Consider the following 13,034-nt stretch of genomic DNA (forward strand, 5'->3'; position numbering starts at 1 on the left):
CTCTCGTGGGAGTTGTTAACTGGGAAGACCCAGGAACAGGCAGACAAGACCTGAAGCCTGGAATCTTGGGCATACTGCGTGCCCTGAACAATAGGGAACAAGGGGGGAGTGAACCCCTGAACTAGCTAACTAAATTAACTAACAGCTAACTAGCTAAAGATAAAACTGTTTACACACTATTTACAAAGTTCAAATGGGAGTGCTACAAAGGCTACTGACACAGAAAGGTTCTGTTCCAGACCATGAAGAGCAAAAAGGAACTGGAAAGGCGGTGGCTCTGTGACACCCTTTATGCCTTTGGTTCGGAGTATGAGGAGGAGTAGGGTGCCGGCACGGACCAATGAACACTACCATGGAAGAGTTTTCCAGTCTCAAGTGGGCGTGCAACCACAGTGAGTACCCATAGGGACCAGCATTTGAAGAAGAATGTAGAATTTCCTGGATTTTTAAAGTTTAGCTTTCATTTAAGAAAAAACTAAAACTGTATAGTTCTTTAAAAAGGAATTTGCCAGAAATATTACAGTTATACCCTATTAATCTCTACACCAAATAGCTATTTGTAAATGGTAGAGAAAAGTGGCAAGAAGGTCAGAAGTGACACTGGATCCTTAAGAAAGAACCTTACCATACAAGTCATCTTCAGCACTGGATTCAACTAAAGAGATCTGAGGCTGGGCTTTCACCTCCAGGTTCCTGCTCAGCCAGCTAGTCTGTTCCAGGGACGAACCAGCAACATTCCCCACAGCTTCCAAGATTTTTTGGGTCACCTCCTGAAAAGTAATCAATGCAACACTGGCAGGTTTCAGAGTAACAGCCGTGTTAGTCTGTATTCGCAAAAAGAAAAGGAGTACTTGTGGCACCTTAGAGACTAACCAATTTATTTGAGCATGAGCTTTCGTGAGCTACAGCTCACTTCATCGGATGCATACCGTGGAAACTGCAGCAGACTTTATATACACACAGAGAATATGAAACAATACCTCCTCCCACCCCACTGTCCTGCTGGTAATAGCTTATCTAAAGTGATCATCAGGTTGGGCCATTTCCAGCACAAATCCAGGTTTTCTCACCCTCCACCCCCCCCACAAATTCACTCTCCTGCTGGTGATAGCCCATCCAAAGTGACAACTCTTTACACAATGTGCATGATAATCAAGTTGGGCCATTTCCTGCACAAATCCAGGTTCTCTCACCCCCTCACCCCCCTCCCAAAAACCACACACACAATCTCACTATCCTGCTGGTAATAGCTCATCCAAAGTGACCATTCTCCTTACAATGTGCATGATAATCAAGGTGGGCCATTTCCAGCACAAATCCAGGTTTTCTCACATCTCCCCCACCCCCATACACACACAAACTCACTCTCCTGCTGGTAATAGCTCATCCAAACTGACCACTCTCCAAGTTTAAATCCAAGTTAAACCAGAACATCTGGGGGGGGGGGGGGTAGGTAGGAAAAAACAAGAGGAAATAGGCTACTTTGCATAATGACTTAGCCACTCCCAGTCTCTATTTAAGCCTAAATTAATAGTATCCAATTTGAAAATGAATTCCAATTCAGCAGTTTCTCGCTGGAGTCTGGATTTGAAGTTTTTTTGTTTTAAGATAGCGACCTTCATGTCTGTGATTGCGTGACCAGAGAGATTGAAGTGTTCTCCGATGCAACACTGTATCAGATGAAAGCTATTGCGACCTGGCCAGACAAGGAAGCTTTTGTTTTATTTGGAAACTGGCAGTGTTTTGTACCTGGTACCATATCTATAAGTATATGGAGGTGAGTAACAACAAACAGAGCAGAGAAACATTTATCAGCACTCTGCAGGTAGTAAAGTGTCACTCATTTCATTTGGTAATAGGCATGAACAATGAAAAAGAATGAAAAGCTTTGGATTAGAGTAGAATCACGTACAGGTCTTAATCTTACCTTTCCATGTAAAGGTCATTATGCACATGTGTATGCACGTATGCTCATATCTGGGCTAAACATTAATATACAAGAAAATTCATCTATGATAGCAAAAAATATGTCACACTATAATTAATCTACTCTTGATGACTATCCTTATAATCATAACGGGAAGGGGGAATTTTTCCCTTTTGACAAACATGCTCTTCAACTGTGGTATAAAAGTTAAGCACTGGCAAGAGAATAGCAGAATCAAAGATTAAAAAATGGAGAAACAAGCAACCCATTTCAGTTTTTCACTTCCTGTGTAGATTGGCATACACTGAGCACACACCAGAACAAGTCTGTTTAGAATGTCTTCATTCTTTCCACTTCCTCATTTGCCTTCTGGGCATTTTAAATTGTAATAATTTACATCAGCAGTTTAGTAGAATCTGTGTCACAGAAGCCATGGGTCTTGTTGCAGACTCTGTTGTATTTTCAGTTTGATTGGGACACCTATTGCTACCATTACGCCCCCTGACAAGTTTCTTTTTTCTAGCTTGAGCCAGGCTAGATGATTAGTTTATTCTTTATGGATCTTATCTCCCACTGCTTCTCTGGCCATCAGGATAAGAGTGCACAACCGGAGCATCCAATAGGAATACAATAGTACTGTTGTTAATGAGATAATCAGGGTCCACACACCCTATTGGTGAGCAGGAGGGTTGAACCCCAAAGAATCCCAAAATGTCTCACACAACATTTTCCCTCATATACTTTTTTAGGTCACAAATTTGAAACATATTTGGGATTCATTCTTACGATAACTGATAAATTCAAAGGTTTCAACTCACTGCGTATTTCCCTAATTGTTCACAGTATGGACTCTTACCTGATTCTCCAGATTTTCAGTCTTTTACCTGCCAAGTTACTATATTTTAAAGGAAGAGTTTTTGTCCCCTGAGGTTTCTTAACTTTGTCCCCTTGGAGGGCCACAGAATTTATCTGATCAAGATATTTTTCAGTTCTAGTGGAGCAGTCATCCAGTGGGTTCAAACGAAGATTGCAAAGTTTTCATTATACTGCATTAATAAGCAGTCCTCTCTCAAAGACTTGTACATTCTGAATTTATTCTTCAGATTTTCAAAAAAAATTGTACCAGTACCCTCTATTGTTCTTTAGGCTCTGAACTGTATGGTCTGAAAACCTGTCTGCTTTTTTCCTTTCCCTTCAGCTACAGGGCTTCCATGTGTTATTAAATTAGATGGGGTGTTGGTTACTTTTAACTGAGTGATTTAACAGTGTCGTTTTATTTTTTGGGAATTCATCTGGCCATATTTAAGTCTTCCCATTGTAGGGTTGGGCCAAACCCTACTTCCAGACTCATGTTTGAGCAACGGAGTTATTCACTGTAGGATGGAGACTCTGGTTCGGAAACTTCAGGTTTCCCTTCCAAGGCTGCCAGAGAAATCAGATCACTCCTTGGTAATGCTGTAAGAAGCTAGGCATTCGCTACACAATTATCTTGCTGGCCAGTTTATGGAGTAGAAGTGGAGGAAGTCACTCACATCTCTACCATATCTGCTGGGGAGCACAAGCACCACAATCACAGCTATTAGAAGGTTCACTTTTCAACACTTCATCTTAAATTCAGAGCCAAAGATGATCATGACAAGTCTGTGGTGCTTGAGCTAGCTTGGCAAAAGCAGAAACAGTCAGAGAAAAGAATCCATCTCTAATCCTCATCTCATTTCCATAATAGGTGAATGGATAAACAGTTGTTGAGATTGCCAAAGCCAACTAGGGGACATAGCTATACAGCTCCCATTGACTTCAATGGGAATAGTGCACCTAATTCTCCTAGTTGGTTTTGAAAATTTCAATGATAATGCAAATGAAGGGATCTGATGACATCATATTTGTGTTATGAATTTAAATCTAGAGGATGACATCACAAAAGACACCCAATCTGAATACAGCACTGGCCAATCAGTATCCTGAGCCATGTTAGAACTTTATCAAAAATATACAATATTGTTTTGTTAGCTAGAAGATTATGTTTTATGAATTCTCACACATTTACTTACTGGCTTGCACCATACCTAAACTTTCTCAGAGTATGTGGATGTTCAGACATGGAGTTTGGTTTGGGCTAATCTCTGTTTATAATGAAGAGTGCAGTGCCAGATCTGTGAACTAAAAGTGTGCATATACAGTACCTGCAGGTCTTTTTGGTCTTTTTTATTTTCCAGGTTAGGAGTTCTGGTCACACAGTCATTCAGAGTACTGTAGGAAAAATAATTCATCCCAAATAAGTAATATGGACAGTACTACTCAATCTATCAAATCAAACCACCTTGTTTGTGCTATACCTCAGAAGCAGGAAATATCCAGGTGGAGCCAAGTTCAGTTGCACAGATTCCTTCAGCACTCCTAACAATGACTGAAAGTTCTCCTGCAGGGCTGAGACAGGAAGTCTGCCAAAAACAACATGCAAGTCTGATGTCAAACAATACACCAGCCACAGATGCAGATACTGCTGGCTCTGGGAGCTTCCCACCAACTTTAGTCTTCTAGTTCTCCCCAAGTCTAATTAACTACTATCCACAGTATTTGTCTAAGTACCATACTATCCTGTCAATACACGATGACACTTATATTACATCAACACACTACTGTGATTGGATATCAAAGTCAAAACAGTACGCGGAATTAACTCAGGTTGTCCTGCAAACTAAAGCTAGGCTTGGAGCATATGGAATATGCCAGTGCTGTGAAAGAGGAGGGTCTCCAGGAATGATATAATGAGGAGAAGGCTTTGCAGACAAATATCCTAAGGTATTCCATGCATACACAGCAATGTATGCTAAGAAGAGTTTTGATCACCCCCATGCTGTCTAATATGATGAATGCAGAGTATAAATTGGAAACACAAGGAGCCCTCCCTAAGAAAGCCTGGAAGGGAGATTAAGGAGAAGTATCCTTCATACACTCTTCCAGCAGCTGGGAACAGTGTCAGAGCTGGAGAAAGGTAATACAAACATTTCAGCATAATGTCCTGACAACCGTTTGAGAAGGTTACAGCATGCTGTTGTGTCAGTACACGACGACACTGTCACAATGACACAAACACCAATACATCAATGCAATCACAGAACACCACACCACACAGTAATCGTATGTCTGTCATTTGACAATGTAGTGGTTGTCCAGTTCTGCTTCAGTAAGCACTGATGATGTAGAGGTTTCCTGTGGCAAGCAGATATGAAAGTCAAAGTAAAGCTAAAGTAATAATGCTAGCTGTTAGTTGCTGGAATAGCATTTGTAGCTAAATGCAAATCACTTTATGTAACAACCTACTTACCTTTGAATGAAAGCGTAGCTGAATCTCAGCACTGGGATATCCACTAGAGAAGATTTCTGAAAATAAAACAAGGAATTATGTTCTTGCTTTATAACAAAATGAAATTTAAGCTGTTAGAGGACTCAATGTTTAACGGGAGACTTGTTTTTTTTTCCCCCTGAGAGCAATCTGTCTCCCAGTCTTAGACTGATAGGCTGTGCCTTGTCTGTGTAGATATAGTAGGTAGTTCAGACCTTTTGCTAGGGAAGTCTGGAATAAAACAAGACACATCCTTTCTGTCCACCAGATACATTCTTCCAAAGCTCTAGAAATACTTATAAATGTACCTCTCTGCATGGTAACAAGGCAGGCTTTGTTAAACAGCAGAATCACCACAGAAGCAACCTCACTAACTAGGATCATTGGAAGTCATTGTTATGCCAAACTGCTATCATGAACCTGGGAAGTGAAGTTTTGTAAAAAGCTCTGAAACCTACATTTCCTGGATAACCAGACCAGATGACAAAGGTCTCTTAAGTTCCACTTACAATTTTAACAGTCTTATTTAATAAAAAGGAAGGCCCTCAAAAAGTTTTACCAATGAAATTACTACATAATGAGTTTTAAAACACTCACTAGGATTAGATTTTGTTTAAAGCTTGTTTTCTGTTTGATAGGCAGGATGATTGTACCAATGTTAAGTATCCATTTCTGTTATGCTGAATTACAGACATATACACACAACTGTACCTTAATACACACATATTTACAGTTTCTAGGTGTTTATTTTATGCAAGTTACTCAATTTGAAGGGAAACATTGGCTCATCATAAAAACCTGAGGAATTTTGGTGTCTGCTTTGTAAATGCTGTTTCTAATGCTTGCTCCGATGTTTCAATGGCTCAAGAGTACTGGGACATAGGTTAGGCCCCAAATTAGAGAGGATTGACCAAACGTAATATGAAGAGAAATATTTTCATGTTTGTTAAGATTTCAATGAAAAGTTAGATTTTATTTAGATTTAAACATTCTCCAGAAGTGTTTGGAGCCTAGATAGATCAGCATTGTAGTCCATGAGAACCAGAAAGTGAAGCTACTAACCAAAATACTTAGTTCTTATATAGCTCTTTTCTTTCTCAAAGTGCTTGGCAAATGTCTGATAATCTTGAAGGGAAACTTAATATTTAAATTATCCAAGCAGAGTGAAATGCAAGAAATACAATAGGATAAAATGGAAAAAAATAAGTTAGATACTTAGAGTTATTTCATTTTTCATAATCTGAACTATGAATTTAAAATAGATGGAGCCAGATCCGTGAGTTTCCCGTCTGTACCCCAGGATGGAGTGGGGTCAAGGTGTTTTTTTACACTGGAAAGGCCTTAGTGCAGCGTCAGGACTGCTGTAAGTTGCAATGACAGGAAACAATCCCCCCACCCCCAGGCTGTTACAGCAGCTAGTGATCAGACAAACAGAATGGGTCTCTGCCCATGCCCCCTTTGCTGAAAGCAAGGGGGCTAGAACCACTATACTCGCCTTATGAAATCTGGAGATTCCTCTATGCTGGGAGAATGCACAAGAAGTCTGTTACGCTGGCTTTACCTCAGCTTTGTGCTGCCAAAGTAACACAAAAACAACTAACGACTACTCTTGTAAAATGAAAATCAGAAACTGTATACACATTGAGTACACCTTTAATCAGGTACAGAATATGATGAGGAAACAAATTCTAATAATAATTACCAGTAACAAAAAAAGAATAACAAATGTTGAAAACCTCTTTCCCATCTAATAAGGTTAGCAGAGATGTTTTTCAGGGACACCTTGGAAGAATGAAGACCTAGTAAAGCTGAGTATTATTTTAGCAGTTACCTCTTCGCCTTTGATTTGGGATGGTTTCTTGACAACTTCTTTTACCAGCTGTAATATAGTGTCAGTCTTCAGAGTGTTAAGTGCACACACTAAGTCCACAAGAATAAGCTGAGATGCACTTGCCACTGGAAGAATCTAAATGACACAAACATAATTAAGTTCAATGTACCAGGGAACGATGGAGGAAAACAGCATTTCACACTACTAACCACATGCAAACATGCATATGAAACTCAAACAGGTGATTTAGGAACTACGCAACAAGTTATCATAAAAGGACCCCCAAGGGGATCAGAGTTTGGGTCTCATTCTCTCTCTCTTTCTGACCTGCCCTGGTAGGCTGGGTGCATAATGAGACAATGCATTCCGACTAAGGCAGATTAGGAAGAGGGCTTGTACTTAGTAACCATGTTTGGCTCCAGAGGGAGCTACCTCTAACTTTCCTCCTCTGGAAAGGTTTCTAACCTGGAGCCTTGGACAGCAATGGAGGAAAACTGGAGTTGTCTGGGCTCCAACAACTCAAAATGGCTTGGTATTAAAGTGCTGGACTTGGCTTGGCACAGCACATAGTGCTTACTGATAATTGTTCTTTGCATCTATTCATGAAAGTGGAGATCACCACCTTGGTATCCAAGAACTTTTCCTTTGCAGTTGTTTCTAAAGCTGGTCAGAACATTTTCATCTAAATGAAATTTAGTCAAAACATGCTGTTTCAAAGCCAAAACATTTCATGGAGATTTATATTTTCAATTACATGTCTCCTGGAAAGGATTTTGCGATTCCTTTGTTCAAGTCTGACCAGAGAGACAGAACAAACTGAAAAGCTGAGCTTTTCAATCTGAATACAGCTATTTTGCAAATTCCATTTTGCAAAAATGTTTGCGAGGTTGTGTTTTTGTTGCAGCGTGGAACGAATGCAAATTTTTAAACCTTGAAAGTAGTCACAAAAGAGAAAGGTCACTCTCCGGACAGCTATTTAAATCTGAGATAAGATTTTAAAATAAATTGTAATAATGTGCAGAATGAGAGTCCTGTTTCAGTTTGCACATAAATTAAAAAAAAATGGTATTTAACTCACTTTTCTATTTCCATTTCCAACACCAAGTATTGACCAAAGTAAATAAGTTCTACTATTTTATAAAAAATGAAGTATCTTTTTCCAGAAAAGGGGAAGCCAGTAAGATTATTTTTGTCATGGGAAAGAAATTCTTCAGGTTGTGTTACAGAAGTCTTCAGGTTGTGTTACAGAAGTCATGCCCCAGACAAATGGTCTCTTGATTCTTTAAGTAAAATATTTTCTTCTTTCAGTATTTTTCTTCAACACGCAAATTAAAATCTTTATTTTTCCTATTTGTTTATATTTGTTCCATTTACTTAGAGTCTTCACATTTTAAATTTTAACCATTATATTGAATTCAAATTCTTATCTAATGGATTGTTTTTGTCACTTGTACAACAAAACCAAAATAAAACAAAACGTGGGTCTTTGCAGTGAACCTAGGAACAAAACCTCTGTCTTTTCATTAGAAAAGAAACTATCATATGAATTAACATTTCTTTAACTTCACCTTTATTTTACTTTGATTCTTATGAGCTTTTTTGTTGTTCCACACTGCTGCTACTGCTGATATTAACTGGACTCCAAGGTGTGGCGTCAGCGGATTCAAGAAATCTAAAATCTTATTTTTTATTGTCTATAAAAAAAAGATTAATATGTTATTGCTAAACATTGTCAAAAACGTTCAAGACTGATCTTCATTGTTCATTTGGAGATTCTTTGGCTTTTTTATGTGGGATTCAGAAGTTATACTATCATTAAAGAACAGTACTGTACACTTTTGATTCAGGTTAATTTAGATTATTTCTCATGGATTCATTCTCCTCCGTTATTAAAAAGGTGTGATGATCTCAAATCCTGGAAAGCTAACAAAAACAAAAATCTATTTTTCATCATGCATATTCTCTGCCCAATCATTTTTCATACACAGTACTTCCTCATTATTAATCAATGTCTGTAAAATGGGGGGAGGAGGAGGAGGAAACTAGTAGTATACATAGAATGACAAATATATAAAATATTTTAGAAAGAGTAGAGAAATGGATGACAATTTAGTAAAGGAGGATGGGATGAGGAAGTTATTGAAGAGGGCAATGTAAGAATTAATGGAAAAGTGAGTTTTCAAGGAGGGAAGAAAGGATTTGAAGGACATGAGAAGAGTGGCAGGGCCAGCTTGGCAGAGAAATGAAAGGCTATTCCAAGAAGAGAGAGAATATACATTTTAAGTAGTATTTTTTAGGAAACTGTAAGTACTATGTTTAGAGGACAACTGGAACACTAATTTTACATTTTCTCATTTGCTTCAATGGACTCTTTGCTGCCTTCTTCCTGTAAGAATCAAAAGGTTATAAGAGTATAGGAGCTCTTCAGTAAACCAGATATGTGTCTCAGATTCCCAATTGTTCTGACCTGAGTGGCTTCTTGAAAGAAAAAATGATTCAATATTCTTTGTATAAATGTTATCAAAGCAACAGATAAGCAAAAACAAAGTAAAGAAAACAAAGGATTATACTTCAATGTAAACGAATGATCAACTACCACAACTGTCTAAAAATAAAACCCTTACATACTCTGTTGGGGTATGTAAGGGTTCAGTAAAGACCTGGGTAACTGCTACCATGGTAATAGGGAATAAGGCACAGGCAAGCACTATTTCTTTGCTTGATAAAGTTGCCATCCTCTTCCCTTCCCTTCCGCTTGTTAAGAATAGATAAGCGTTGCAGCTGCATAAGGAATATGGTTGTCTGAAGGATACCCTTTGTGTGGAAAAAGTGTGATCTCCCCCCTTCCTTCTTCTCCCAGGTACATAAAGGAGCTCAGGGTCATGGCCCCTTCCTCCCTCCCCTGTGAACTACTGATTAAGGAAACTTATGCTACAATTACTGCAATGAAATGTATCTTCAAGGTAAAACGTCTGTATAATATGCTTAAAGCTGTAAACAGGGGCGGGTATAATTATATTCAGTATATAGCTATTAATATTATTAAATAAAGGTTTTGCCAGCATTGCAGTAAATGTGGGTATTTACATATTAACTTAAATAAAAGAGTGTGATGTAATTAATTTGGGGGTTACTCAACAATTGGGTCGCGGGGAACAAGTACCGTAATAAAGAAGCCCGTTTACTCAATCCTCCTCTGGGTCCTCCTGCTCCTACTTTCCATCTCTAACAAACTTGGAAGTTAGCTCATTGAATGAATACAGTAAACAAACAATCTGTACAAATCCGAAACCAACATCCAAGGAGGCAGCTGTCTGTTTGGTCATATCCCCCACTAAAAACAAAAAAAACCCATCGCCCCCACAACTTTCACCCATGGAAATATACTCAAAAAGGAAGAAACACAAAATTGTTTTCAAGCAAGTTGCCCATGCCCCCGCGCCCCCCCCCCCCCAATGGAGTAGACAACCACATCTATGTGTAATGGAGGGCCTCAACAGGCCCACAAAAAATAAGTAATTGCTCAACAAAAATACAGCTTCTCACCCAATCTTCTTATTCACCCTCCAATATTTCTTAAAATAAAATTTAAATCACATTTATGACAAACTGTCACATCATTCTTCTGCCCACAAAAGAATTGGGAAGCTGGCAGTTACAGGCTGACTAGGTGAAAATTTAAAATGGCTTCACTGGGCAAAGTTCACAGCTTATTCAAGAAAATAAAGATTAACTTCAATACAATCAGCTAAAATTAAGATAAATTTATACAAACCCTATCTCTCATACATACTACTTATCTTACCAGTATCAGTTATTCAAAAACTGAGTGTAACAGTAGTTAAGGGGAAAATATGCAGTGTGCTGTGTCATGTTTATGATGTCATCAGCTTTAAAACTCAAATGTTGATCGATATGGCAAAATCTTATTACAATTCATAACAAAAGCAGAACGAATTCTAAATACTTAAGTAAATGAAAGAGCACGCATAGCTCAAGTTCACTCCAGACAAGCCAGAAACTGTTAACTTGCATGAGGTCCTCTCTCACACTCATTTGGACAAACACCTTGTTTCTGGGTTGCAGTGTTTTTGTTTTGTTTTTGAAAGAGAGAATGGAGAAAAAAATACAAGGAAAGGAAGAGGATTTAATAGCGGGGCGAAAAGCACATGTATGGGAAAAAGGGGGCAGAAAAAAAAATCACCAAAAGGCAAATTAATTTTATACAAATTGTGCATCAATTTAGGTTTGGAAATCTGACACTTTGCAACTGACTTGCACAAAAGGTGACAAGCCTTTTATAGTAGGAATTCTGCACCTTTGACCAGGAACATTCTCTGCAGCCTATAAATTTCAGAAACTGTAAAACTACTTTGCTATTTTGAGAATGGCAAAACCATATACAAGAACTTTACACAAAAGATAATGGGGGGCAGGGGAGAAAGAGTGCTTGGAAAGGATTCCTACTTTGGTTGCCTTAAAGTAAACTGAAGAAGAGCCTTTGGCTGCTCCAAGAAAGTCAATTGGTCTTTTTTGAGAGTCTTCCCTTTTTATAACGCTCCAAAGAAGGGCCATTGTGTTAACAATACGAGGCAATTCTTCCAAAATGGCATTCCTGGCATTTCTCAGGTTTGTGGGGTCAGATATAGGGGACACCTAGGAAAACAAATATCTACATTAAACAACATATTCTGTGGACAAACACTCAAGTGTATGCAGATTCATTATTCTTAATATTGTTACACAATCTTTAGTGCGGACATCTGCTTTCCATCCAAGAAGTCTTTTGTAATAATAATTTTGCAAAACACTAGATCATTCAGCTGTTGTGTTTATGAACTTTATTATCACTTACAGAATGGGTAAGTATGTGTAACTAGAGTATAACATTCTACTGATTTTGCTTTTGATTGAAGAGTTCATTTCTCTGTTTGAGACCATATCCTCTTCCAATACATGGTGCAAACTACATATCTCCATTTTCCACATAATTTGTAACAAAAAAAAAGAGCGTGAAATGCATTCTCATTTAGAATACATGCCACTAAATATACTTCTGATTATTTATTCTGTGGCAACTTTCCAGTTAAACAAATGAAGTAAAGTAACTTGGGAATAGAGCCACAAAATGCATGAGTATTTGGGTGGGAAAGATCAAATTAAACTTGTTCTGGTTTTGCAATATAAGGAAAAAAAAGTGAGAAAAAAGGATGCATATAGAGTTGTCTGCAGTGCGGTTTTTCAGATGTACAAATTTTGTTCACTCACTTTCATTTAACAGCATACTGAATATATTTATATTTATAAATGTAAAATTCATATTGTTCTAGAGAAATTTTTAGAAAAAATGCCTTTATAGCTTTTTTGACAGCATGACATTCACATTTCTTTCTTCACACATACAAATTACTTCAGAATAATTTGAGAATATTGTACTTTTTCCATAAATGAGTAGTGTCCAATAATCCAAATATATTTATTGTCAGCACACACTGAGTTGGGGTGAGAGAATAGTTACCTTATCATCTGCAAGCAGAGGGTTCTCCTCTACACAAGCATGTTCCTCTTCCTACATGGAAGGAGATTCTGCTATCCCTATGGTAACCGCCTCTCATTTTTGGGCCCACAATAATAGACATTAATGGTCATGATTCAGCCAAGAACGTAAGTACTTTGCTGAATTGAGGCCAAACTGTCAAACGTATGGTTGGCATTTGGAGACAGATATCTACTGAAGTAATAAGAAGCAGTCTACTACCTTTTTGGCTTGATTAGGATGATCCAAAAGGCAAAAATGACCAATGGTTGTTAAGCCTTCCAAAAGTGTCAGAGGATAATCTGGCGTAATGTTCTCCCTTTTAGAAGTTACACTTTGGAGAAGAACACAAAAGTTATTAATAGTACAATTGGATATTTTCATTCTTTACATG

At 38.0% G+C, this 13,034-nt stretch overlaps 1 protein-coding gene across 4 annotated transcripts in view; it reads right to left on the reverse strand.

The window, feature by feature from the left end:
* DOP1B (DOP1 leucine zipper like protein B) overlaps nucleotides 1-13,034 on the reverse strand; it is a 91,259-nt gene that overhangs the window by 20,140 nt on the left and 58,085 nt on the right. For all 4 annotated transcript variants that reach the window (XM_048867209.2, XM_048867216.2, XM_048867200.2 and 1 more), the window contains 8 exons: nucleotides 12,863-12,974; nucleotides 11,572-11,760; nucleotides 8,673-8,798; nucleotides 7,105-7,239; nucleotides 5,256-5,311; nucleotides 4,264-4,368; nucleotides 4,111-4,177; nucleotides 626-770 (listed from right to left, as the gene is read on the reverse strand). In XM_048867209.2, coding sequence (XP_048723166.2) covers nucleotides 626-770; nucleotides 4,111-4,177; nucleotides 4,264-4,368; nucleotides 5,256-5,311; nucleotides 7,105-7,239; nucleotides 8,673-8,798; nucleotides 11,572-11,760; nucleotides 12,863-12,974 — 935 coding nt within the window. The remainder of the gene's footprint in view (nucleotides 1-625; nucleotides 771-4,110; nucleotides 4,178-4,263; nucleotides 4,369-5,255; nucleotides 5,312-7,104; nucleotides 7,240-8,672; nucleotides 8,799-11,571; nucleotides 11,761-12,862; nucleotides 12,975-13,034) is intronic.

This window comes from Caretta caretta, chromosome 1, assembly GCF_965140235.1.
Source record: "Caretta caretta isolate rCarCar2 chromosome 1, rCarCar1.hap1, whole genome shotgun sequence".
Classification (NCBI taxonomy): domain Eukaryota; kingdom Metazoa; phylum Chordata; order Testudines; family Cheloniidae; genus Caretta; species Caretta caretta.